General features: G+C 41.5%; 3 protein-coding genes across 10 annotated transcripts; 1 reads left to right on the forward strand and 2 right to left on the reverse strand.

Annotated features, from left to right (window-relative positions):
- Window positions 1-2996: 2996 nt before the first annotated feature.
- On the reverse strand, window positions 2997-8825 carry LOC105562348 (autophagy-related protein 101). Of its 5 annotated transcripts, none has more exons than XM_012013119.1 (2): window positions 8420-8825; window positions 2997-6492 (listed from the first exon to the last, which is right to left on the reverse strand). In XM_012013119.1, exon 2 carries the CDS (start codon window positions 6482-6484, stop codon window positions 5828-5830), a length of 657 nt encoding a protein of 218 aa, XP_011868509.1. In that variant the 5' UTR covers window positions 6485-6492; window positions 8420-8825; the 3' UTR covers window positions 2997-5827. The 5 variants fall into 5 exon arrangements, with proteins under 5 accessions (XP_011868509.1, XP_011868510.1, XP_011868511.1 ...); XM_012013120.1 differs by lacking the exon at window positions 8420-8825 and adding an exon at window positions 7987-8009; XM_012013121.1 differs by lacking the exon at window positions 8420-8825 and adding an exon at window positions 7461-7730.
- A 3652-nt stretch (window positions 8826-12477) lies between these two features.
- LOC105562349 (transcription factor 21) lies at window positions 12478-16031 on the reverse strand. Of its 2 annotated transcripts, none has more exons than XM_012013125.1 (3): window positions 15775-16031; window positions 14414-14726; window positions 12478-13529 (listed from the first exon to the last, which is right to left on the reverse strand). In XM_012013125.1, the coding sequence occupies exons 2-3, from the start codon at window positions 14723-14725 to the stop codon at window positions 13332-13334; spliced, it is 510 nt and encodes a 169-aa protein (XP_011868515.1). In that variant the 5' UTR covers window position 14726; window positions 15775-16031; the 3' UTR covers window positions 12478-13331. The 2 variants fall into 2 exon arrangements, with proteins under 2 accessions (XP_011868515.1, XP_011868514.1); XM_012013124.1 differs by having other exon boundaries at window positions 15431-16031.
- Window positions 16032-19018: 2987 nt separating this feature from the next.
- LOC105562350 (craniofacial development protein 1) lies at window positions 19019-22832 on the forward strand. 3 transcript variants are annotated; one of them, XM_012013126.1, is made up of 3 exons: window positions 19019-19338; window positions 19914-20288; window positions 21347-22830. In XM_012013126.1, the coding sequence occupies exons 2-3, from the start codon at window positions 19943-19945 to the stop codon at window positions 21859-21861; spliced, it is 861 nt and encodes a 286-aa protein (XP_011868516.1). In that variant the 5' UTR covers window positions 19019-19338; window positions 19914-19942; the 3' UTR covers window positions 21862-22830. The 3 variants fall into 3 exon arrangements, with proteins under 3 accessions (XP_011868516.1, XP_011868518.1, XP_011868517.1); XM_012013128.1 differs by lacking the exon at window positions 19019-19338 and adding an exon at window positions 19366-19438 and having other exon boundaries at window positions 21347-22832; XM_012013127.1 differs by lacking the exon at window positions 19019-19338 and adding an exon at window positions 19376-19458 and having other exon boundaries at window positions 21347-22832.
- Window positions 22833-22897: the final 65 nt, after the last annotated feature.

The following is a 22897-nucleotide window of genomic DNA, read 5'->3' on the forward strand; positions in this document are numbered from 1 at the left end:
TGGGGTGGGTGTAAAGATACGCGTTTTTACATAAAATAAAGTTCTTCGGTAATTTTTTTCAGTAGACTTTTAATCTTAGTTTTACTGATTCGGCGCTGTTCTTTGATCTAATTGCAGACTGCTTTCGATTTGTACAAATAGGTAGGAATATATGATTTGTCAGGGTTGGGAAGTAACGCGTTACTTGTAACAAAGTTACAGTTACTTGTTTTTTTGGTAACTCTAGCTTAACTTCGTTACTTTATCTCCATCTGTAGCTGTAACTTAAACTCGGTTACCTACATTAATAGTTACTTTATATACATTTTAAACCTCTACAGATCGCACTAGGCCTTGCTTTTGCGCATAAACCGCTTCATCGACACTTCACAATTCAAATGCAGATTTGATATTTCTATTTTTATTGCGAGAAAGTAACTGCAAAGTAACGATTCGTTACTTTTTGAGTAACTGTAACGTGTTACTTTTCAGAATTTGTAACTTATAATTAGTTACATTTTTGTAAAAAAAACTGTAACTAGATTCTTTTATAAAGTAACTTACCCAACTCTGTGATTTGTATACAAGCGAACGTTTTGAATTGACAGCTTTATGTGCAACACCAAGAAATATTTTATAATTTTTATTCGTTTTTAGTCTTAAATTGACCAGCCTGCAATGTATTTCTGCACATACTTCATGGAAGGATTGTTAATTCTGTAAAACCAATTCGAAAATAGCTGAGCCACACTGCACGTCGGTATCCAGCATCCTCTTAAATAGCTTTTCTTCCGAGATTTCTTTTAGCTCGTAAAGAGAGCCCTCGAGTCGCTGGTAATTTTACTCGAGCTAGCAAAGTATTTTGCTAAGTATTTATTTATAAACGATTCTACTCGGTGAACGTCTTTAACAAATTAAAGTTAGATTTGACCAAAAAAAACAAGACGGAAGCAAAGGACTCGGCAAAAGTCTGTTAGCAGATACTAATTTCAACCCTGTTTAAAATAGATAGAATATGATCCAGATTACATCAGATTACACGCAATTTGAATGTAAATTAATAATAAGACTCTTATTTATTTGCATCGAAATTGCATGCAAACTAGTGTAATCTGATTTTATTCTAATATTTTAAACAGGGAAGCGTTCTACGGGATAACGCGAAAGCTACGAATGCATCTTTCCTTCCCGGATACTTTCCGCTCTCCCGTCGCCGTTTGCACGCCAGCCTCAGCGAGCCGCGCGGCCAGGTGAGCCAGAAATAAAATACCTCGCTCGCGCCGCGCGGAATATCGCTGTGTCTCGCGATTTATCGCGATCCACTTCGTGCCACGTGGCGTCGAGAGCTATGGCGGTCAAGGTGGCGGCCAAAAATACTTGAGATTCCCGCGAGTCCGGGAGTGCTTCTCCAGAATCTAATAAAGTCGAAATGAATATATCCTTCGCGCGGCGGTCCGCAGGCATAATTCAGTTTCGCGGACGGAGGGGGGGAGAGGGGGAAGAGGACAAGGAGCAGCGAATTCGCAGGGGTGATTCCCCGTTTGCATCTTATTGCGGAAAAATTCTTCGACTCGTATGCGCTCGTCCGCGAGTGATGCGCGGATTCCCGCCGCGAGATATGCCAACTATTTCAGTTCGTTCGAGGGGCGAAATATGTGGGATTTCGCGCACACGTGGCACGCCGTGCGGAATGCCGGGAATAAGAAGTCGACGAGAAGTCGTACGCTTGTTATTTCGTATGCGCCGCGGGGATCTGGGATTGATCCCCGAGAATCCCGCGGTGTTTACGTTGCGCTGCATTGCCGAGCGAGCGGCCGCGAACTCGCGGACCGCCCGTTAGAGCGCAGCACGCGACGGAATGGCGGAATCGCATGAATCGGCCGAGCCTAAAGTTATCTTTTTTACTGACACTTTCGAATATAGTTTTTACACTTGTAAATCTTTTTAATGGCTTTTATGCACGAAGTAATACCACGATAAGTTGCTGACCGCATAGCGGAACATTTTTATACTTAAAACACTCGCAATCGTGCAGAAGTCCAATAAAAAAGATACTGGTATTTGAAATTTTTTCTTTTTTATTCGCGAGAACACGATTAAAGTACGTATAAAAACAAAGCCGAGGGTTCACGGCTTTATGTAAAAAACGAAGAGAAATGTCACCATACGAAGCTGTCACCTAACTTAATCTAACACAATTATAACTTATAAAGTGATATTTATTGCTCTTCGTTCTTTTTATAAAGTCGTAAACCCCCGGATTTGTTTTTATGCGTACTTTAATCGTGTGGAAAATTTTTTCAATCTTATGAAACCAATTTCAAATTGCTCACGAATGAAAAATCGAAAATTTCAAATACCAATTTCCTTTTTATTAGACTTCTGAACTGAGTGTTTTAAGTATGAAAATGTTTTGCTATGCGGTCCGTAACTTATCTTAGTATTATATTGTGCATAAAAGCCAATAAAAAGATTTACAAGCGTAAAAACTATATTCGAATGTGTCGGTAAAAACGATGACTTTAGGATCCTCTTGAACCAAGATAAAATGCATTTTTAACGCAATCGGTCGTTGTATACATACATACATATATACATATTTTTGTTTGCTCTTTTGCTTCTTCTGAGGAAGATAACAGCGCGATATTTTCAGGATTGGGTAAATAAATACTGGAAGCAATGTCAATAAACAGAGATATTTGCTCGAGCGCAATTAAGATACTTAAAAATGCAAATATAATAATAAGGAAACATGGCAATACATAATAAATATGTATATTCTTGTTTCGTCGTAACAAAACTTTGTGATGAAATATGTAATGTGATATAACGTAAGTTATTTAATTGCTCGATAACGTGACGGAAAATGTTTTCTAAAAACATAACGCATAGATTTTCGATACTTTCGGAATTTATATAAAATTATGTTAGAAATTTACACTTCTATCCTCGTGATGTAAGAAATGTGAGATTAAATTGGAATAAGAAACGGGAGGCGTGTTTCCATTTAAAAAAAAAGCATAATTATAAAATACAGTAATTTATTAATAATTAATCATTTATCGTCAGCGTACTCATCATGATAAATTAAAACTTGCAGATATTTCATCTTCCTCGCTATACATACTACACATTTTGTCACATTTGTCTCGCAGCTTACAATATACAGGTCTCGGTTTTATCTATTTTGCTATTTATATATATATATTTATATAATTTATATATATTTATAATTTTATTTATTTATAACAGCATGTGGCAATTGGACAAACTCGCAGAACTCTAGTTACACATGCACACGTGGCCAATCGCTCGCTCTTTCGCTCCTTCTTTCTCTCCCTCTCTTTGTTCTTTCTATATATATCATATTTATATATTTATATATGCGCGCGTATGCGCGCCTCTCTTTTTCATAATATCGTATCGCGGCTTCGCACCGCGACTCCTTTTTACCATTTACAATATATCGTTCACGTCATATAATTGTAAAAAGTAAAAGCCAGATAGCGCGAGGGAAAGAGACTGCGGTCGATTTTCTACACGGAATCGCAGAGAGAGAGCGGCGGACTGTCCGACGACCACCGTGATTTCCTTTCCTTCCTTTCGACACATGAGAAAAAAAAAAGACTCACTCCAGTAGGATACACCCAATCGACGTACACCCGAGTACGCGGAAACATTCAGCTAATAATAAGTCGCAATTGCATATTAAACTACCTGGAGAACATCGGCGACAAAAAGGAAAAGCGATAGGGACGATATATGATTAATCGTTTAAATTAACGTTACGCTTCTCGTCTAGGGTTAATTCGTTAAGGTATGTGCACTACTAATGCGTCGTGATATCTTTGTTGATTGGTCGTAGGTAAGGCCAAGGGAGCGGATCTCGGAACGCGCGGAGACCCTCGCGGCACGACGTGATTTGATTTACGGCAATATATTCCTCAGACGCTATTTACACACTGTATAATATAATAGGTATAATCGCGCGCACGGGTCGCCGTCGGCCGAGTCGTTCCGAACATCCGCCGTTACGCCTTCTGTCAGCTTGAAAATCCTAAAACGACACGACGTTAACGGCACACACACACACACACACGCGCGCGCACGCATCCATACACACCCACACACACCCAGTCGTCGCTTATATGAGGGGATAGAACAAAACCTACTCGAATCCGAGAAGGATCACAGATTTGTCCTCTGCGCGAGCGAGGGAGAGACAGAGAGACTATTCCACTTTTACATGAAAGAGAGATGCTTCGAGCTCAATAAATAATAATAGTGACACTATCGTCTGGTATGTTAGTCTCCTAGCACACATTTATAATTTCCCTATCAAAAATTCGATACGAAGGCACGAAACGTCTGGGAAAATGTAATCGTGACAGCGAGTTTTCGTGCGGCCCTTTCGTATCGCCCGGTGCGCTTCGATAACGCGGGCGTCGCGTCGGCTTAATGATTATCAACTTATTTTATACAATTTGATTGTTATAACTTAAGATCAACGGGGAAAAGAAGAACGATGTGTAAATAAAATTGTATTTACTAAACTGCATACACGTGACGCTTTTAACGGCGTTACGTATCATCACTCGTGAAAATAAATAACAATCGCTTCCATGCATACACCGTAATTATAATAAACACTCTGCTCTTCCGCGCATCTAACACTGAATACCACCCCGGTCGTGCTACGCAATGTCCGTATTACTAAATCCAGTATTGGACTCGATCGGATATTCAGCGTTACATTTACGATGAAAATAATAGCAGCTTTGTATGCAAACGCGCGTGCACACACTCATACACACATACATAACACACATACACACATATAATATACGTATGTATAAATATATATGTATGTGCGTATGCGTAAAAATCCAAGCGCTCCGTGATCGTCAGAGTTTGGGATAACTATATGTACTTTCAATGTTAGTGACTGAAAAACAGAGTGTACAGTAGCGCCGAATACAGCCGTGTAGTCGGAGGAGTTTATCAAGGAGAAAGTTACGAGTACCTTAAAGACTCTGTATTCTCAAAAGACTACTAGACATTAAAGGATCTGAAGACATCCTGCTCTTCAACGAGAGACTCGAAAAATGTCCGTATTCTTACTCTAAATCAAATTATCTCGCCCGTATGACGCGCGAAGATTCTTCATCTACTAAAGGAAATTACCCTCGAGCCTATTACTACGATATACACAGCATTCGAAGAGGATGAGAAGCGATAGAGGAACATAATGTCGTTCCGCCACAGCCCGTGGCGATTTAAGTGGTGAGAGTTAGAGGTTAAAATATCGTATAAAAACGTGACTAACGTGATCCTGCTAAAATTATGCGACGGACGTTTATAGTAAAGTACAAAAGAAGCAAGTGTCACAGTGTCGTGTTCATTTGTACTATATAGAGACGTTAGAGACATAGAGCAGCGGAAGTCCCTGCGATGTATAACAAGTAATATTTTCGTAATATAAGAGACACTACTGTTACGGAGTTTACAAAATCCGGCGGAGCGTCTACCACGGTAAGCAAAGTACCCGCCGAGTACTCTCGGTAGTCTCCGCCGGGAACGAGTGGTCGAAGACTCGGGACCATTCTGCTTAGTTTAAAACGCAAAAATTTAGTAGCTTTTCTTCGGAACTCATAATTAACGCATACGGTGGCAGGTTAGAGTCACTGTGGATACGAAAATCTGAAAGTCGCTCGGTGCAATGCAAAACCTTGTGTGCATCGTGGGGATGAAAAAGAAAACGGAGGAGCGTGAGATTTGCGTTTCGATGAGCTCTAGCAAGCTATGCGGATGCGCTAACGTGAAAAGTTTACACTATACATTATAACGACTAAATGGATAGCGTCTCTCTGATCAGTTTCTTCATGGTGTTGCCCATCGTGGTGGTCGACGGGCTGGAGGTCGTGAAGGACAGTTTGAAGAGATACGGTTGTATGTCCGGATACGAGGTGTCGAAGATCAGATCCAGCTCGGCCTGGCTCGGCACTTTCGGGATGTAATCGTGCCGATTCATTACCTCGGTGATATACAGGATCTTCTCGGTCAGTAGATCACCCACCTTCTCCCGACATATCTGCCGTTCGTGCTCGGTGGCTAATTTGATAAGTTCGAGACGCACGGTCCACACTTCCCACGGTATACACTCCGGTTGAAACGGCCAGCGGCTCTTTTTCCTCTGGAAGAATTCTAGGGATATCTGGCCGGAGCCCGGGCTGTCGGTGGAGCGCAGCGCCTCCGAGAAGCCCGATATCTCGCGCTTCAGCGTCTGGTCGAGGTGCACCGACGAGCAGCAGACGTAAGTGAAGTCAATGAAGTCGCAGTCCACGTCCTGGTATCCCACAGTGCCCACCGAGTAGCTGCCCTCCTGTTTGTACTTGAACTTGCCGAGGCTCCGATGGAATAGCACGCTGTGGAAGATACTCGCCACTGCCTCGTCCACCTGACGTCCCTCCATACTCAACTCGAACAGCTGCGTCCTGGCGTTCATGGTGATACCTGCGGAGTACACATTTTAGCTTCTTGTCCACATTCTCTGATAACGTGTTCGCTCAATCAATCAAAGTAACACTAGAAGTGCCCATTAATACCCTGTTTCTTGTATAAAAGAGAGAATTCTGAAATTTTATGATTTGGTATATAAACCTTTGACCAATTGATCGACGAAGAGTCACAAATCTTCACAAGAAATTAATGCAATAGATAAAAATGGTCAGAAATGATCGCTCGGTACTTCTAGTGTTAATACTGGATACTAGTAGATACGAAATAAACGTCAAAACGATGAAAATTATTAACGCGTCTACTGAAATCGTCGAGAGAAGAGTATGCAGAAGTGAGTTACGCTAAATGAACATTTCATCATCACCGCGCATCTTATGATACAGACACTAGAATGATTTCAAGGACAACGAATGACAAGTCACTAGAGGATCGGACGGTAAGCTGCCGAGAGATGCAACGATGCGGGGAGACTCTATTTCACAAGAATACAGATAAAGGAGTACAAAGATACGGTTCACGGCACCTCGTCAATCGGGTCGTGCAAAATAACAAAGGGGGAAACAAAAGAAAATCCGCAGTAAACGACTAACTCCTGTCCGAGATACGGCGTTATTCATCGTAATTTCGGCGGCGCGGCGGGGCGACCTTCGGAATCGGGGCCGAAAGACTCGGCGCCAGCCAGCGAGCCTAACCTCAAATCCGCGGGGAACGCGGCGAGCGGGAGTGCGCGACGCGTCACGCTGTGACACATGTGGACGGACAAACGCGGCTCTCGGAGCAGCTCGGGAAGAGACAAAGGCCGGAGTTCGGCGCGACGACGTTGACCTTGCGGCCAAGTCTTTACGTAACGCAGCGTGGCCTCAGGACGAAAGGACGGGCCGCGCGGGAGGAGAAGGAGAGAGAGAGAGAGAGGAGAAGGAGGGGAAGGGGGAGAGCCGTGTGCTACCAGGAGGACAACGCACTTATCGCCGAAGACTTGGACCAGCTTCGCCGTTGCTCTCCCTCGGTATCGAGGCACCCTGCCGAGATCGCGCCACCTCGCCGTCGCCCTCGTCCCCGTCGCCGCCCTCGTGGCCGACGCAACCAGGTTAGTTTCTCGAGCTGACTCTGCCGCCGCGGACTCCGCTACCCTCTTCCATCGAGTCCGCTTTCGCGCGTCCCGTTTTTCTCTCGACGCACCACCACCACCACCGCCGCCTCCAACAGCGACAGCACGACCACCACCACCACCACCACCACGACCACCACCACCACTACAGGCACCACCGCCGTCGTCGTCGTCGCTGCCGCCACCAGCACTGCCACCAACGCCGTCGCCTCCTCCACCGTCGTCGTCGCCGTCGCCGTCCTCGTCGTCTTCGTCGCCGCCGCCGCCACCGCCGCCGCCGTCGTCGTTGCCGTCGACGTCGTCGCTGTCACGTTCTCGTCACGTCGCCGTCACGTCACCCTCACGTCGCTCTCGCGCGCGTCGCTCCGTTACTCCGTTACCCGCTCGCACGTCGGGTATCTCCCATCGTCTCCGGCAAGCAGTCCCGACGACGGGGAGCTACGTGCTCCTCTCTCAGCAGCAGCAGCCGCGGCAGCAGCAGCAGCAGCAGCAGCAGCCAGTGGCCCGCTCCACACGGGTTTGTGGGTAAACAACAGCTGTGCCCGTAGCACGCGCCATCTTGACGCCGCGCCACTGATTCGCGCTTCGACACCTGGCCCCGCGAGGGCTCCACGCACTCCGTTTCCCGGAGCGGAGCGTGTCTTCCGCTCTGCACGCGCGCGACCGACGTCGGGTCGGGGATTCGGGAGCACGGGATGGCCGACGAGATGCGGAAGCGAGAAACTCTCTCTCTCTTTCTCTTTCTCGGGGTGAGGAAGGACGGTCGTCGAGACCACGCTCGGTTAGACGTAGATTATCGCGAGCTGCGTGTACCTTTCTGGCCTAACCCGGGGATCACGCCGCTGAGCGCTACATCGTGAAATCGCGCGGCGTATACCACGTACGAAACGCCACGGCGTGGATCGATCGACGCGTCTCGCGTCAGGGCCGGACACTCTGACACTGGACTCCCACTCCGCTCCGCTCAGCTTGGCTCCGCTCCGCTCCGCTTCGTCGCACTTGGTGCTAGCCCCCGTTCCACGGTGCGCCGCGCACCCGATACGTCCGCCTGCGTGCCTCGTGAAAACTGCCGCGCGACGCCTCGCGGTGAGATCGGCGTCACGTCACACGTGCGCAGTTGCGATCGACAAGAGGCGCGAAAAAGCACCTCGCTTCCCGGAAATCCCCTCCCCACACACTGAAAAATATATGCTACCTGCAAGTAAATATTATTTGTCCCAAGTATTTGATAAGTTTATATATCCGCAAATCTATCATAATGTCGTCGCAAGTGTTACATTTACTCAAAACATATTCTGGTTCTTAGTAAGTCTAGTACTTGCAGTGTTTGCTGTTATCTAAATAAAATTATATAGATGATTATCTAGATAAAATTTTAGCGTTATCTTATCTTTATATAGATAATAAAAATAAGTATTATCTGTATCTTAGATGAAAGAAAGTGTTATTTTTACTAAGGCTGCGGTCAAGCTTCGAATGTAACGAAGCATTCGTCTTCTCTTTTCTTTCAGTAAAAACAGAAAGAGAGGAGAAACGCTTCGAAGTGTTTGCAGCGGCAGGTTGACCGCAGCCTAAGTTATCTAAGATAACGTACAGATAATTTGGTTTAGGGCCACGTAAGGTTAGCCACATAAAAATACTTAACAGTTACACTATTTAAATATGGATGGCGTTGTAGACCATGCATTTATATGTGTGTGTCATATAACTTAACCTGAATATATTCTGTATCCCCTTTATAATTTAAATTTTTCTATCATTTTTTTATAACTTTTTCTACTGTTTACATGAAGTCTTAAAAATATTATCTGCAAATTATCTAGATGAATCATCATATGATTTTATCTTTTATCTAGATATATTAAAAACGAAATCATCTTTATCTTATCTAAGATAAATTTATATATTTTTATCTTATCTTTATCCAGCTAATTTTAAAATCATCTATGCACAACACTGAGTACTTGAAACAAGAATACATAGAATTATTTGAAGCAAAACAATTTTGTTTCTTCTGATTTTATTAAAATAAGCATACGGAATTCTTCAATAAGTTTTATAATTTTCTTCAAAGAAGAATAAATTCTTTCTTTGAGTATAAGATGGCAAGCTTTTCTAAGACTAGTAACAAGTATATCTTAAAACTATTATGAAGAAAATATTCTTTGTTGAAGCAAACTATTACTTAAACGGAATAAAATAAACTGAGTAATTACTTTTCTTGACTGTACAATAATATTTTTCTGTGTGCAAACAGCGCGGGGGACTCCGAGGGAAATTCTCTTTGCATTTTCGAATTACGAAACGAATCCCCCTTCCATCTCGTTTCTGTTCCGAAGACCCGATCTGTGCTGAGAAAGGAATAATTAATATTTCCGTAAAAAGTATGGAATTCCCTTTTCAAACTACCGGAAGCGAATTCTTTTGAGTTTACTTTGGACGGATTGCCCCAATTCGCAGAGAATTTTAAAAGTGAATCCTTTTTGAGGTCGAAATTGACCACATGTGCTCTTTGGGTCGAAACCCCGACGCTCGAAATCGATCCTCGAACCGCCTCTCGTCGTTTCTCTTCTTTCGAAATATTTATTCCGGCGTGATTTTAATGAAATCGTCAGAAGATGCGCACCATATGATTTTCGCGATGTTCTGTATCACAAATTACCTCTTCATTGACAGATGTTCCGTCTTTGCATCTGTACGTCGAGCGACAGAAAAAAATCCAACATGTTTATTTAACTTTAGAGTACAATAACCGTTAAAAACGTTTTAATTAACGTACAGTTTGAAATATTGAACGGCAAAAGCGACTTTCGGTTGTAATAATACGGATTCTCGTTTGTCTTTTTTCGCGTAGAATTATGCAAACAATATTTGCTCGTATTTTTGCAAAAGCATATTTCATCTTTTACGCGAAAAATATATCGGAATGTAATGTCTTGGTTTAAAACCTCTCATCACGTTTTATAGGTTTATACATATTGAATGACGAGAGACATTTATTCGCAAAAGCCATATAAATCCGTGCAAAAATGCGAGCGATTCATCCACACTAGCAAAACCAAATTTCGTTTTATTTTTTTAACTGCCAACGTCAGCGTTTTCTTGGCCATACCTGGCATCTTTAATAAATTTCTTATTACAGACGTTAATTACCGCTGGCAACATTGAAGAATTCTGATTACTTGATTGTTTAACTACGTTGACTAAGTACACGGAGAAAAAATTTCTCTTAAAATTTACCATGAAAATCATAATCGTGGGACAACATGGCATTTTGAAGAACTGTAGGAGAGTTTTTTTTAAAATATAACATTCTACTAGTAAAATGTATACGAAGTATAATTACTAGTAGAATGTGTAGTAAAATTACAAAAAACTCATAAATTTCTTCGACACGCTATATTGTCCCACGATTACATGATTTTTCAGCATAAATTTTAAGAAAAAGTTCTCTCCGTGTAGCTTTCACTACTTTTATTGATACTAGACGTTTTGAAAGTCCTCCGAGTTGCTTTTTAATTAAAACTTTTAATGACATTTATTCTGAGCTGGTCATCTTCGATTGCTTTTGTCTTTGCCAGTAGCGGCCTTCGGTGTCTGTATACCTCGGACACATGGCGGCCGAAAATAGTACGACGGAAATTTTTAAGGGTAGTCGGAAAACGGCGAGATAGGGCCATCACCTCTCTCGTTTATAAATTTCCGAGGTCCGTGTATGTTGTTGTAGAAACGTTAAGCGATACGTTTAGTGCCGGTCGATTTGTCGTCGTGCGGGATATATTATTTTAGTATCGGGTTTACACAAAAGGCCCTCATCGCTGTTTATTTAACTTGAACTTCTTTATCCTTCTTACCTTACCGCGGACTTCCTCTCTGCTGTTCCGGATACCACTCGGCGCTTCTCAAAAAGGGAGCGTTCATATTTTTTCACAAAGTCGTATACTTACACGCGCGCGATATAAAATGATATAAAATAATCTAGATTTTATATTATTAAAACTGTGGAATTAAACTGTAGAAATATTTTTAATGGAAATATTGAAGGAACACTTTACGGCCAACCTTCCACTTTAATAACTATTATTGATTTCTCAAACACATTGTGTTGAAATGTTTTTATAAAAAATGCATTGTAAAGGGAATGCTATATATTATTTGCTTTATACGCGTTATTTTTATCGGTCGTCATTTCGCAAACGATAAATCATTAACAGCTGTATAGCTGCCTGTTAAATAGATGCCCAAACATCACTTTTTAATTTGCTGTATCTCAGAAGCATCACATCGGTCTTATTCTCAAAAAGTTCTTTACGATCCCCTAAACTGAAGCATTACAAATGAGTTCTTACTTTTGAAACCAACCGTAGAGTTTGTCGTTATTATTTCGCTACACTGTATATGTTGCTAGCGCGATCTAAACTAGTATAATATTCAGGGTTGGGAAGTAACTCGTTACTTGTAACGAAGTTACAGTTACTTTTTCTTGGTAACTCTAATTTAACTTCGTTACTTTCTCTCCATCTGTAACTGTAACTTAACTCAGTTACATTTTTTTGATAACTAGTAACTAATTTAATAGATACATCAATAGTTACTTTATATATTTTTTAAACCTCTACAGATCGCATTAGGTCTTGCATTTGCACATAAACGCTTTTATCGACATTTTATAATTCAAACGCAGATTTGGTATTTTTAACGATTCGTTACTTTTTGAGTAACTGCAACTGTAACGCGTTACTTTTCAGAATTGGTAACTTGTAACTGTGACTAGTTACATTTTTAGCGAAAAAACTGTAACTGTAACTGGATTCTTTTATAAAGTAACTTTCCCAAACCCGATAATATTGCATGAAATAATACAAAGGAGGTTCTTGAAAATCTTACAAACGTTTTTATTGGACTAGTTAACATGTTTCGGTATCGATTATGATTACAATATTATATGATTCGGCAAGTGCGTGAGACAATCTCTCTGCGAACGAATAACATCTTTCGGTAGAAGATATCGCATTAAATAATACAAGGGAGGTTCTTGAAAATTCTAGTGACATTTTATTGTACTAACATGCTTTGGTATCAGTTACGATCACAATATTATATGATATTGCAGTGAGTACGTGAGACAAGGAAACAATCTTCGCGAATGTATAACATCCCTTCGCGAAAGATGTCGAACAAAGACAACTCGAGAACGTTAGATTACTGAATGTTTTTCTCCTATTTATAAAATATAAAACAAAAATACGATTGTATTTTACTATGTGTATAATTTTACTATACTGAATCTTCCTAAAATGTGCAAAATAGATTATACATTCTTTGATATACAAAAATGCATACAGTCGAGTCATGAATAAGTATTAAGCCTAATCTACAATGTGCTTTCTGCATCTAGAAACATTCTATTTTATGTAAAAACATTTTGCATAATTTATCAACTTGCCCAAATTTTGTAAAGGTATTTATTGGCTAGGAAATGGAATGTTTCTAGGCGCAAAGGACACGTTGTAGATTAGCCTTCATTCCCTTGTCGCGCAAAAGTGAAGATGCAAATAGTAATTATACATTAAGATTAAGTCAATAAATACTAGAGTAAGGCACTTTGGAATAAATAAGGCACGACGTAGCACCGTCGTCGTCGTCGTTTTACCCAGCTGGTGGTCGTTCTTCGTAGATATCGCTCGCTGTAGTTAGGCTCTGATCGGATTGTCAGAATTTTTTGCTAGTAATAAGAGAACTGTTGCTCCTGATTGTGGCGCGCGGACCCGCCCTGATGACCTGAATGATGGAAGTTTTGGATATCATGAGTCGCTTGCTGGCCTCGATACTGATTACAGCTCGAAGACGTCGAGGAGGACACGTTGCAACTGTTGTTCATAAGCGTGGCTGCATTGTTACTTTGAATAGCGAACGGCCATGACTGTAATTAAAATTATTCCTACCGCATTATTGAATTGCATCTAAATGTATTAGATTACAATTCGTCGAAGGCCGTAAAATGCCGATTGATAATTACAAGCGTCGACGTCGATAACGTTGCATTTGTAAATTAGAAGGCATCTATTTATGTGCTATCACGAGAGATAGCACATAATCTCACGTTTCTTTTAGCGTAACACGAATTTATTCGGATCCGCGCAGAGGCGGTTTTACAGATAAATTGTTTGATCTTGGCGAGAGGAGGGCAATGAGAGAGCAAGTATTTCGCGGCGGAAACCGGTATGCTTCTTCAAACAACGGAACTAACTTAGAATTAATGGTGGTAAAGGGTGGGTGGAAGGTTTTGGAGTGATTCGATCCACCTGGACAGACATAAACAGAGTGGATGACTGCGAAGACGGCGCTCGCGGCTCCGAGTGGATCCACCTGGTCTCTGTGTTATTTTACGGAATCGTTATCAAGTCGAAAGTCTGATTGTAAGAGCGCGAGAAATAGTTTGGAAATAACTCTCACTTGGATCTCCGGTTAAAATCAGATAAATAGCACTGTTTAGTTCCACACTTTGTGGAATATCTTGCAATTGTGTATCAAGCAACAATGAATGCAATTGAGACTCTTTACGGAAAAATTTTGCAAGACACTTGGATCTCTTCTAGAATCTCCTCTCGTTAATTCCAATGACTCTCTTTTTAATAAAGTAATTGCTCATTTTTGCTTGATTACTATAAAATTTTTCATTGCTAGTACGATTCTGTCAACGTTACTTGAAGCTGAATTAATTTCCTCAACAATCAGAAAAGAAGGCGAGCTTGCACAGACTTCAAATAGTTATATTTTTTAATAAGGATAGACACGGACACTCACCAAGGCCAGCGACAAGGATTTAGTGGTTTCAGGGTGGGCTTCGCCGTCATCTCGAAGCACCGCTCGCAGATGAGCGATGTACGTGGCGGCCAAACGTAGCGTATCCAGTTTGCTCAATTTGCTATCGGCTGGAATCCAAGGTAGAGTCGTTTTCAATCGGCAAAACGCTTTACTTAAAATGCGCATCCGAGCCCTCTCTCGGGCGTTGGCAGCGTTTCGCGGAGCACGACTGTCCATGTCGTCCTTCATGTATTTTTCGTCAGAAGGATATTCTTCCAACGACGATGTCGAGGCGCGTCGTTTTCGAGGCATCCTGTCGCATCAACAAGCTATTATTGTTTAGTTACTTGACAATTACGTGCGCAAATTGAAACGTAGATTATTATTATTTATCGCAATGAAAGAGACATTTAAGAAATTGTTCATTTGATTACAGGGGAAGCGTAACTTTCTTTAGTATATTAGAAACTTCTATTTTACTTCTCTGAGTTAGAGAATTGCGATAGTCAGAGAATCATTTTGACTAATTCCAATCAAAATCCCATTGTTATCAAAGAAGTTTTTTCTGCGTCTATTATGCCTGGACAATATTGGGAATTTGCCCACTTGACTCCCCATATCTCCAAAACTACCCTTATGTTCAACTTAACGTTTTTCTGAGATTAATGTTCCACGAGAGGATTTTTTCTTAAAATTTACCCTGAAAATCGTGTAATCGTAGGATAACATGGCCTTTTGAAGAACTTTATGAGAATTTTCTCAAATTTTACCATACATCTTACTAGTATATATTTTACTATACTAACAATAAGTATAATTAGTAGCAAAATGTATCGTAAAATTTCAAAGACTTAATAAAATTCTTCGAAATGCCGTGTTGCTCCACGATTACAATTTGTGAAGGCGTATTCAATAAATGTGGCTGGGGTCGATTAAAATTTGACAAATTATTATATTTTTGCGAATAATAATCTTTACGGTAAAAATTTAATAGCTGTTGTTTAACTTGGCACATACATAATCTAAAGATTTCTTAAGGCACGAGACTTCAGTTTATTTTAACACACATTCGCAACGAAATATATTTATAATCACACGGAACTTCGGACATAAGTGAACACAAGTGACAAAGTCCGAAATAACAAGCTGCCGCAAATCACTGTTTAATTTTTTTAACTCATTAATATTAACCCAATTCTCTCAAGATAGAGACCGAGGACCAAAGTACAAAGTTACGCGACGTAACTTTGCGTAGAAAGAGGCATAGAAATTATTTTCTTTTCTTAATGGCCACACTTTGATCGTTGATCAACGTCATTGTCACTTGCGCCCGAACGGCACAATTTGCACTTGCTCGATACCTGCGATCGATTATTCCTTTTTTTACTCGCGATCACGCGGGTGTCTATTGGCAGGGTAGAACGTCACAGCGGGTCGCGTCCGCGGCGTGCAACTAATTGTTAGTCAATGTTCCCGAAGGAGAAGCCGAAAGATGAACCAGGGAGGAGCAACGCGAATGGGACGAGACAGACATGAAGATGTGCTCGTTGGAGGGACGCGGAGATTTGGGACGTGCCGAAAACCAGGCGGAGCTTTCGAATATCAGCCGCCGGTCTCATTCGCCTCATCTCGTTTTCCGAGATGCTGCTCGATCCAATCCGCGGGTACGCCGTGGCATTCGTAGCCACCTGGCACATCCTTCCTGGTTTTCTCCCTTTCGCCCCCCCCCCCTCTTTCTCTTTTTATCTGTTTCGACGGAAATGCAAGAAACCAAGTCCCGCTAGTTCTGGTTCTGAAACTTTGTCGCGTAATTTTTTCACATTCACGTTGATGGTGATCGTTCATTTTGATCGACCGGCTTTGATTTCTATTCAGTCGCTGTAAGATAAAAGAAGCACAAATGACACCTTATTTAACTCCATTGTTTTAGTTAAAATCAACAACGCGTTGCAGCGTGACGACATGGAAACGGTTCAAAATAACTCGGCAAATTTAATAGTAGATAGGATAAGGCTGACATTTCACCAGATATGGAAGAATTTAATTTCTTATCGTAATCATCGTTGCACTTTATTCCTTAAGATGTACGACTTCTTCAGTATTTTTTTGACCTAAATATTATAGGAAAGTCCGCTATTATGAAATAAGTTCCTAAGATGAGATAGCAAGGTTTCTGCTAAACTACACAGTTGAAAAATTTGTGTTACATTTAACAGATATCACATGTCCCAAGCGGTCCGCACAAATTTTTGTGTTAATTTAACATAATATGGATATGTTCAGTGATCACATTAATACCCTGCTAATATTTTAACACAAAATAAATGCGAATCTTAAAATAATTTAAAATAGATTTTCTGTAAAATTAACATATTTTTAATGATAAAAAGAATTTTTAAAAATATAATTTTTACATTTCACAGATGTAATAAGTCAAACGACTCCCACTTATTTTACATAGAATAAAATTCACATTTTATTCTGCAAATTTTAACAGATAAATCTTGTTACTAATAATATAGAACATATATGTATTGTGCAAGATTAAAAAATAACTTATATTGTGTTGTTTTAACATTTCCTTTCAGGTATTTTAGTAATTTTACATTTGACGTCAATTAACACAAGAGCAATATGTTAAATTAACACGCATGAATGTGTTAAACATTCAACATAAAAATTTTAACCGGCATTTTGTTTAACAAGAAAACATAAATTTTTCAACTGCGTAACAGGCATCATCTATTGGTTCCATCGTGAATTTATTGCCCTTGGAGTGAAATCAGTTTAGTGGAAAATTTCATTGTTAGATCGTGTGATGTTGCGATAAAAGATTGAATGTAGATGTTAAAAACCTACTATCTCATATTAGAATCCTATCTCATAATAGAGGGCTTTCCTCTACCACCCGATAACAAAGAGAGAATGCTCTTCAGGTATTCTCGCGTAATTATAATATGTGATACTCTGTACTTAATTGCGTTAAATTCTCCATATATATAATCTCATGCTCTCTCGAGCTTCGAGAATACATTTAACGCTAGATTGAGGTAATTATTATTTAACCATCCGCGCGGGTTCGCGCAGTTGCGTAATTGTTGGCGCATCGGAATATATTAGCTTCTCGCGTACGAGGCATCGCGATAGTATTTAATTCGCGCGTCGGATCCCTAATATGTTCAACAATATCGCTAACAATGACTTCGAATTATGCCCTTACGACTGTATTTCCCGGGCACGTTCACGCTTGCTCCCCTCTGCCCCCATCTATTCAGACTTTCGCTCCGAGAGGAAGGGTCGGCTGATCCATAATCCATCGCAAATCCCCGTCAACTGGCAGTCGTCCGTTTCGTCGAAATTAGGATTCGAAATGGATCCTGTAATACGAGGTTTGCGGTGGCCCCTGCTGATCCTACTTAGGGTACTGAAGAAGGCGCTGAATTATCGTACGACAAATTCATGAAAGATGTCTGGCAATCCGACACCCCGACCTTTTTTTCTCACCAATGTGGAGGCGTTTAAGAGACTTGTAACAAATCATGAACAAGAGCGGGGTACTCAACACCTAACACAAGCAAAAGATGTTGTAGATAGATTTAATATCCTACATGAATATTTTACGAGCGTTTTACAGTGTCAAATCCTCTTAGCGAAAATACGTATAGATGCGGTCCGTATAACATTATAACATCTTCCATCGTCGAAAACAGCGGATCGCAATAGTTATAGTTGCTGTTTGAAATGCACAGAATTTAACCGGAAGCAGTGCGGAGGCAAAGTAAAGATTAATTAGCAATATTGATTTAAATGTAGAGGGGAAAATCCCCTTAATATGAGATAGGAGATCTTAATATGAGATAGCAGGGCTCCTGCTAAATTAACAGGCGTCATCTGTTGGTTCCATCATGAATTTATTGCCCTTGAAGTGAAATTTGTTCAGTGGAAAATTGATCGTTGGATCGTGTAATCGTTGCGAAACAAGATTTGTGATTGAATTTGGACGTTAAAAACCTGCTATCTCGTAATAGAGGACCTTCCTCTATATATTATCTATTACTTCTAAAAATATACCGCGCGTTTATTTAAATATTCAATATATTTAATACGTACATGTGTATCAAAATACGCAGCATATAAAATCGTAATTCAAATTTTGGGTTTAATGCGAATCGCAGACAGTCCCGAGAGAATTTCATAGGAACGAAAGTAATTTCTAACAATTTGTTAACGTCTCGCAACTTCAACGCCTCTGATTCTTTCCCTCGATTCGGAAAGCGTCGAAAAATACCGTTAAAAAGGGACAAGGGGGCCAATTCTGTAGCTCGAGCGCTATAGCGAAAATGCTAGAAACGAATGCTTTGTCTCTTTCTAACCGTCCTCTTAGAAAGAGACAAAGTCGCTCACTTTTAGCATTTTCACTGTATCGTAAGATACAAGAACTGATGCGAAGAAATCCGTCTCTGTCGAGTGAAAAATAAATTCACTTCCAGTCGCGGTCGGAAGAAACTCGCGGGAGTTGAACTCGCGCGCGATCGGCGCGCCTCTAACTTCGCGCCGCACTTCGCCGGCCCGCTGCGAGATGGCGCCGGTTGTGCCGATAAGTGCGACGTGCGACGCGATACGTGCCAGGCGCGTTTGCGCGAGTCGTGCGGAGTCGAGTCGGGTCGAGTGTGTCCGCGAGGTGCTTGCGCGGCCCCTTTTACCCCCGAGGTGTTTCCCACGGATTTTTCGGCCAGGCCGGTGCTCCACGCCCGGTGCGTGCACGCGCGGGATCGATTTAGGCCCGCGCCGACGTGCGATTGATGAACGCGGCGACGAGAACGCCGGATCCGCCGCCGCGTCTTGATGTAACGGCATTTCCGGAAGGCGAACCGACGTCCGCTCGCGGAATTTTTGGCACCGACGGGCACGCCGTTCAAAAGAACGTGAGTCACGAAATCGCACGAGCACCCACCGCGATTCAGTTGCGCCGAGGGTCGGCCTGTCCCGCTTGATCGGGGAGGTTAAGTCTCGCGACAGTCGCAGGAAGGGAGCGCGGCAATTTGGTAGGATTTTTAATTTGCGAAGCTCCTTCTCTCTCTCTCGGAGCTGTGCCCCCGCGGCTTTGTTCGAGTATTGAACAGAAGAACAACGGTGCTCGAGTTAACAGTTCCGACGTACGAAACGTAGTTCAAAAACGAATAAACGAACGTAAAATGCTTAAGTCTGAGTCAACAATTGTGCACTAATTGCCATTTACGGCACCTGGTGTTTTAGGATAATTTTAGAATTATGAAATAAAATTGGATAAAATGCAACGTTGCACGTCGATACAGTGCGTTACTTTGTCAAATGTGTCGTTATTGATCGTGAAAAGGGGGATGTGGAATGTTTGTAAATACAATTGCGAGAAAATATAATTTAGAAAATTTTATTCTCTTAACGAAAGTGTTGCGGCCAAGTTACAATAAATACGTGGCATAGTTTTAGGTAGATACACACTTTAATCGTCTTCTTCCAGGTATCGTCTGCGCTAATCTAAATTTGAACATGTCGGAAGAGCATCAGCTGCCTTCTGACTCGGATGAAGATGACGAAGATTACGTTCCTGACGGCGCTGACAGCGATCCGGTGTCCGAGGTAGAGTCCGAGGGCGATATTGAGAGCGGCCCGGAGGATGAGAACGATGAGAACAAGCGAGAGACTGGACGGAAGAGAGGCACGAGGAGATCCAAGGGGCGAAGGAGTAAAAAGCGAAGAAAGGCGTTAGAAAAGTCGAAAGTGCCGGAGGAAGGAAGTAAAGAGGAGGAGGAGTGTAAGGAGCAAAAGGCGCTCACTGAGGAAGAGGAGAAGAAGAGAGCGGATTCTCTCTGGGCTGATTTCATGAAGGATACAGGTAAACCAGCCTGGGCAACATATTGTAGCATTGAGCTGTGCGTGAGCATGGAACATTCCGTACTTTGTACCTCTTTTATTAAATTTGTACTAAATGGTGCAAAATGATATTTGAGAAGTCGTTTATCTTTAAGTACAAGGTACAATATGATGCTCCGTAATTATAATTCTATAATTAGACTCCCTCCAATTAACATCTCCAACTCAAGCGTAAAAGACTACAACAGATCGTGTACGTTGTCAAGATGCGACACGTTAGGATGGATTGATGGTTCGAAAACTTTTAACTATATTTGAATTTTACTTTTCGACCGTACCACTGTAATAAGCTGATCCTTAACCCTCGACAATATCGTTAATTGTAATTACATATTAAACTAATTAAACCGATGTAAACTTGCGCTGAAGAAGGTGCCGTGACACCGAAACGTTCGCCATCAAGTTACTCTAAATATATATTTAATTTTTAATTTTTGACTCTCATCTTATATCGCTCGTGTTGATATCGGCCCACTGTTTATGTTCATTTGTTCTCACACAGAACGAGCCTAACATACCAATTTAATTTATAATTCTATAATTATATCCGTAATATTATTATAATATCATGATATATTTGAATTTGGTCAAAAGCAGCGCGCATTCGTACAATTAATTCCTCTCTGGTGTTAACTGGTGTGGTGTACACAGGACCACTCTTCACACGTCCCCAAAGAAAAAAAATCAATGGGCGTTAAGTCGGGCCTACGTAGATAAATTCATTTCACAATTGTAATAAATGTCACCTAGGACCTTCGCGGTCGCGTCCTAAACGACGCGTCAGAGGACATGGGTTGCACGACAAAAAATGATATTTCTGCGAGACCCATCGTTCCTGAAAGTTTGTCGGTGAGGTCCTGAATCACCCTGCATAACTTCTGGAGATGTATTTGAGACTGCCTTTGCGCTTAATACCATTGCATTAGAAAACGGAGTCGATAGAAGCAATGAGTCTTAAAAAGAGCTAATATAATAGCTAAAGAAATGCACAAAGGCGAAAATATATTTTTCTTTTTGCAGCTGTCCCGAAATCAAAGCCACAGAATTCAATCAGTAAGTCGAACGAGAGATTGCCGCCGATTCAAAAGCCAAAAGTCCAAGAAAAGGTCAAGATAACTAAGGTTTTCGAATTCGCTGGTGAAGAAGTGAAGGTGGAGAAGGAAGTACCGAGTGATTCCGCGGAAGCCAGATTGTCGCTTTCCGCGGCCGAGAATTCCACCGCGAAGCCACCGGCGTCGGCGTCACCAGCGGCCAGAGAACGAGAGCGAGGAGGTGGCGTTAGGCGCGTCGGATTAGGCGGCATCTCTTCGGTTCTAGGGCAGATCGGGAAAAAGGCCAAAATTAGTACGTTAGAAAAGTCCAAATTAGACTGGGACAGCTTCAAGAAGCAGGAAAACATTGAGGAAGAACTTAATACTCACAACAAAGGCAAGGACGGGTATCTAGAGCGGCAAGATTTTCTGCAGAGAGCGGACCTACGGCAATTTGAAATCGAGAAGCAGTTACGGAATACTAGCAGGCGTAGCACGCGGTGAATTCGCATTTCCTCGTCTTATATGCGTCTCTCCCTTCGAGATGAAACGCTGAGATAATAATATCGCGGTAGGAGATATTTACTCTTCGACTTGCCAAACTCGAACGCTTGTTGCACACGTTTAGCCTAATTTATTCGAGTTTCGCGCTACATTTTGAGTAATACGCGACGGGAACGTCGCCTCGTTCGACTCGGCAACGCGCTGACTATGCTAGCGATCGATGGTTCCTTTGAGGAGGGACCGATCATTCCAGTGTTTTTGAGACTCATTTCTCACGCGTACGTAATATAATAGCTTAAGTTACTCTCAGCGAGCCTTTGTCTCGGCCTGATGACCGCACAGAACTTCGCATCGAAGCAGATTGTTCGAAGCTTTTGACGCTTCTCGGAAAGATTGTGCCCATGTAGAACATGTCCACAAAATATTTTTTTATTTCATTTCAACGGAACGCGATACGTTTGCATGTGTAGTATGAATATATGCGACATTCTAAGGATAACGATTAGCCGGAAGTTACGAGTGAGTACGGAGGAATATGTGTTTTTAGGTAACGTAACAAATGGTAACATAATGACGTTGATTGACCTCATTCATGACCACTGCCTCTGGCACTGCATGTGGAATATTATATTTATAAATGGACCTCGTAATAGGTAACATAGATTATTGTGTTGAAGCAGTTGCGGCGAATTTTGTATATCATCGTCCACATCTTGAACTGTTACATAGGAAGATAGTAAAGATACAACACGTAAGACACAGACATCGTTACTTTCATGTAATGTATTAGATAGCAATATCAACATAATACATACATAAGTATACTCGATACCCAATTAACAATCCTCGATTCAGCTCAGGTTACTGTTTCCTCGATATACCGAATTTGAGATACATTTTAGTGTAATTCCACACAAGGACTGCTTTGTGAATTCTTTAATAATATTGCTGAATAAATTGTCGAAAAGAGACATGGCATTTGATATTTTCGAAACGTCAAGCCGATTAATACTTCAAAAATATCAAAGCTTGCAAT

The sequence above is a fragment of the Vollenhovia emeryi genome, unplaced genomic scaffold (assembly GCF_000949405.1).
Source record: "Vollenhovia emeryi isolate VEMERY1.0 unplaced genomic scaffold, V.emery_V1.0 DF939190.1, whole genome shotgun sequence".
NCBI lineage: Eukaryota > Metazoa > Arthropoda > Insecta > Hymenoptera > Formicidae > Vollenhovia > Vollenhovia emeryi.

What these genes read in the sequence shown, in the direction of transcription:
- LOC105562349 (XM_012013124.1), bottom strand. An exon ending in AATCCTTGTCGCTGGCCTTG is followed by an intron (nt 13,530 to 14,413) that starts GTGAGTGTCCGT and finishes TTTTAATTACAG; the next exon opens with TCATGGCCGTTCGCTATTCA.
- LOC105562348 (XM_012013119.1), bottom strand. Translation starts at nt 6,484, where the DNA reads ATGAACGCCAGGACGCAGCTGTTCGAGTTGAGTATGGAGGGACGTCAG.
- LOC105562350 (XM_012013126.1), top strand. Translation starts at nt 19,943, where the DNA reads ATGTCGGAAGAGCATCAGCTGCCTTCTGACTCGGATGAAGATGACGAA. An exon ending in TGATTTCATGAAGGATACAG is followed by an intron (nt 20,289 to 21,346) that starts GTAAACCAGCCT and finishes TTCTTTTTGCAG; the next exon opens with CTGTCCCGAAATCAAAGCCA.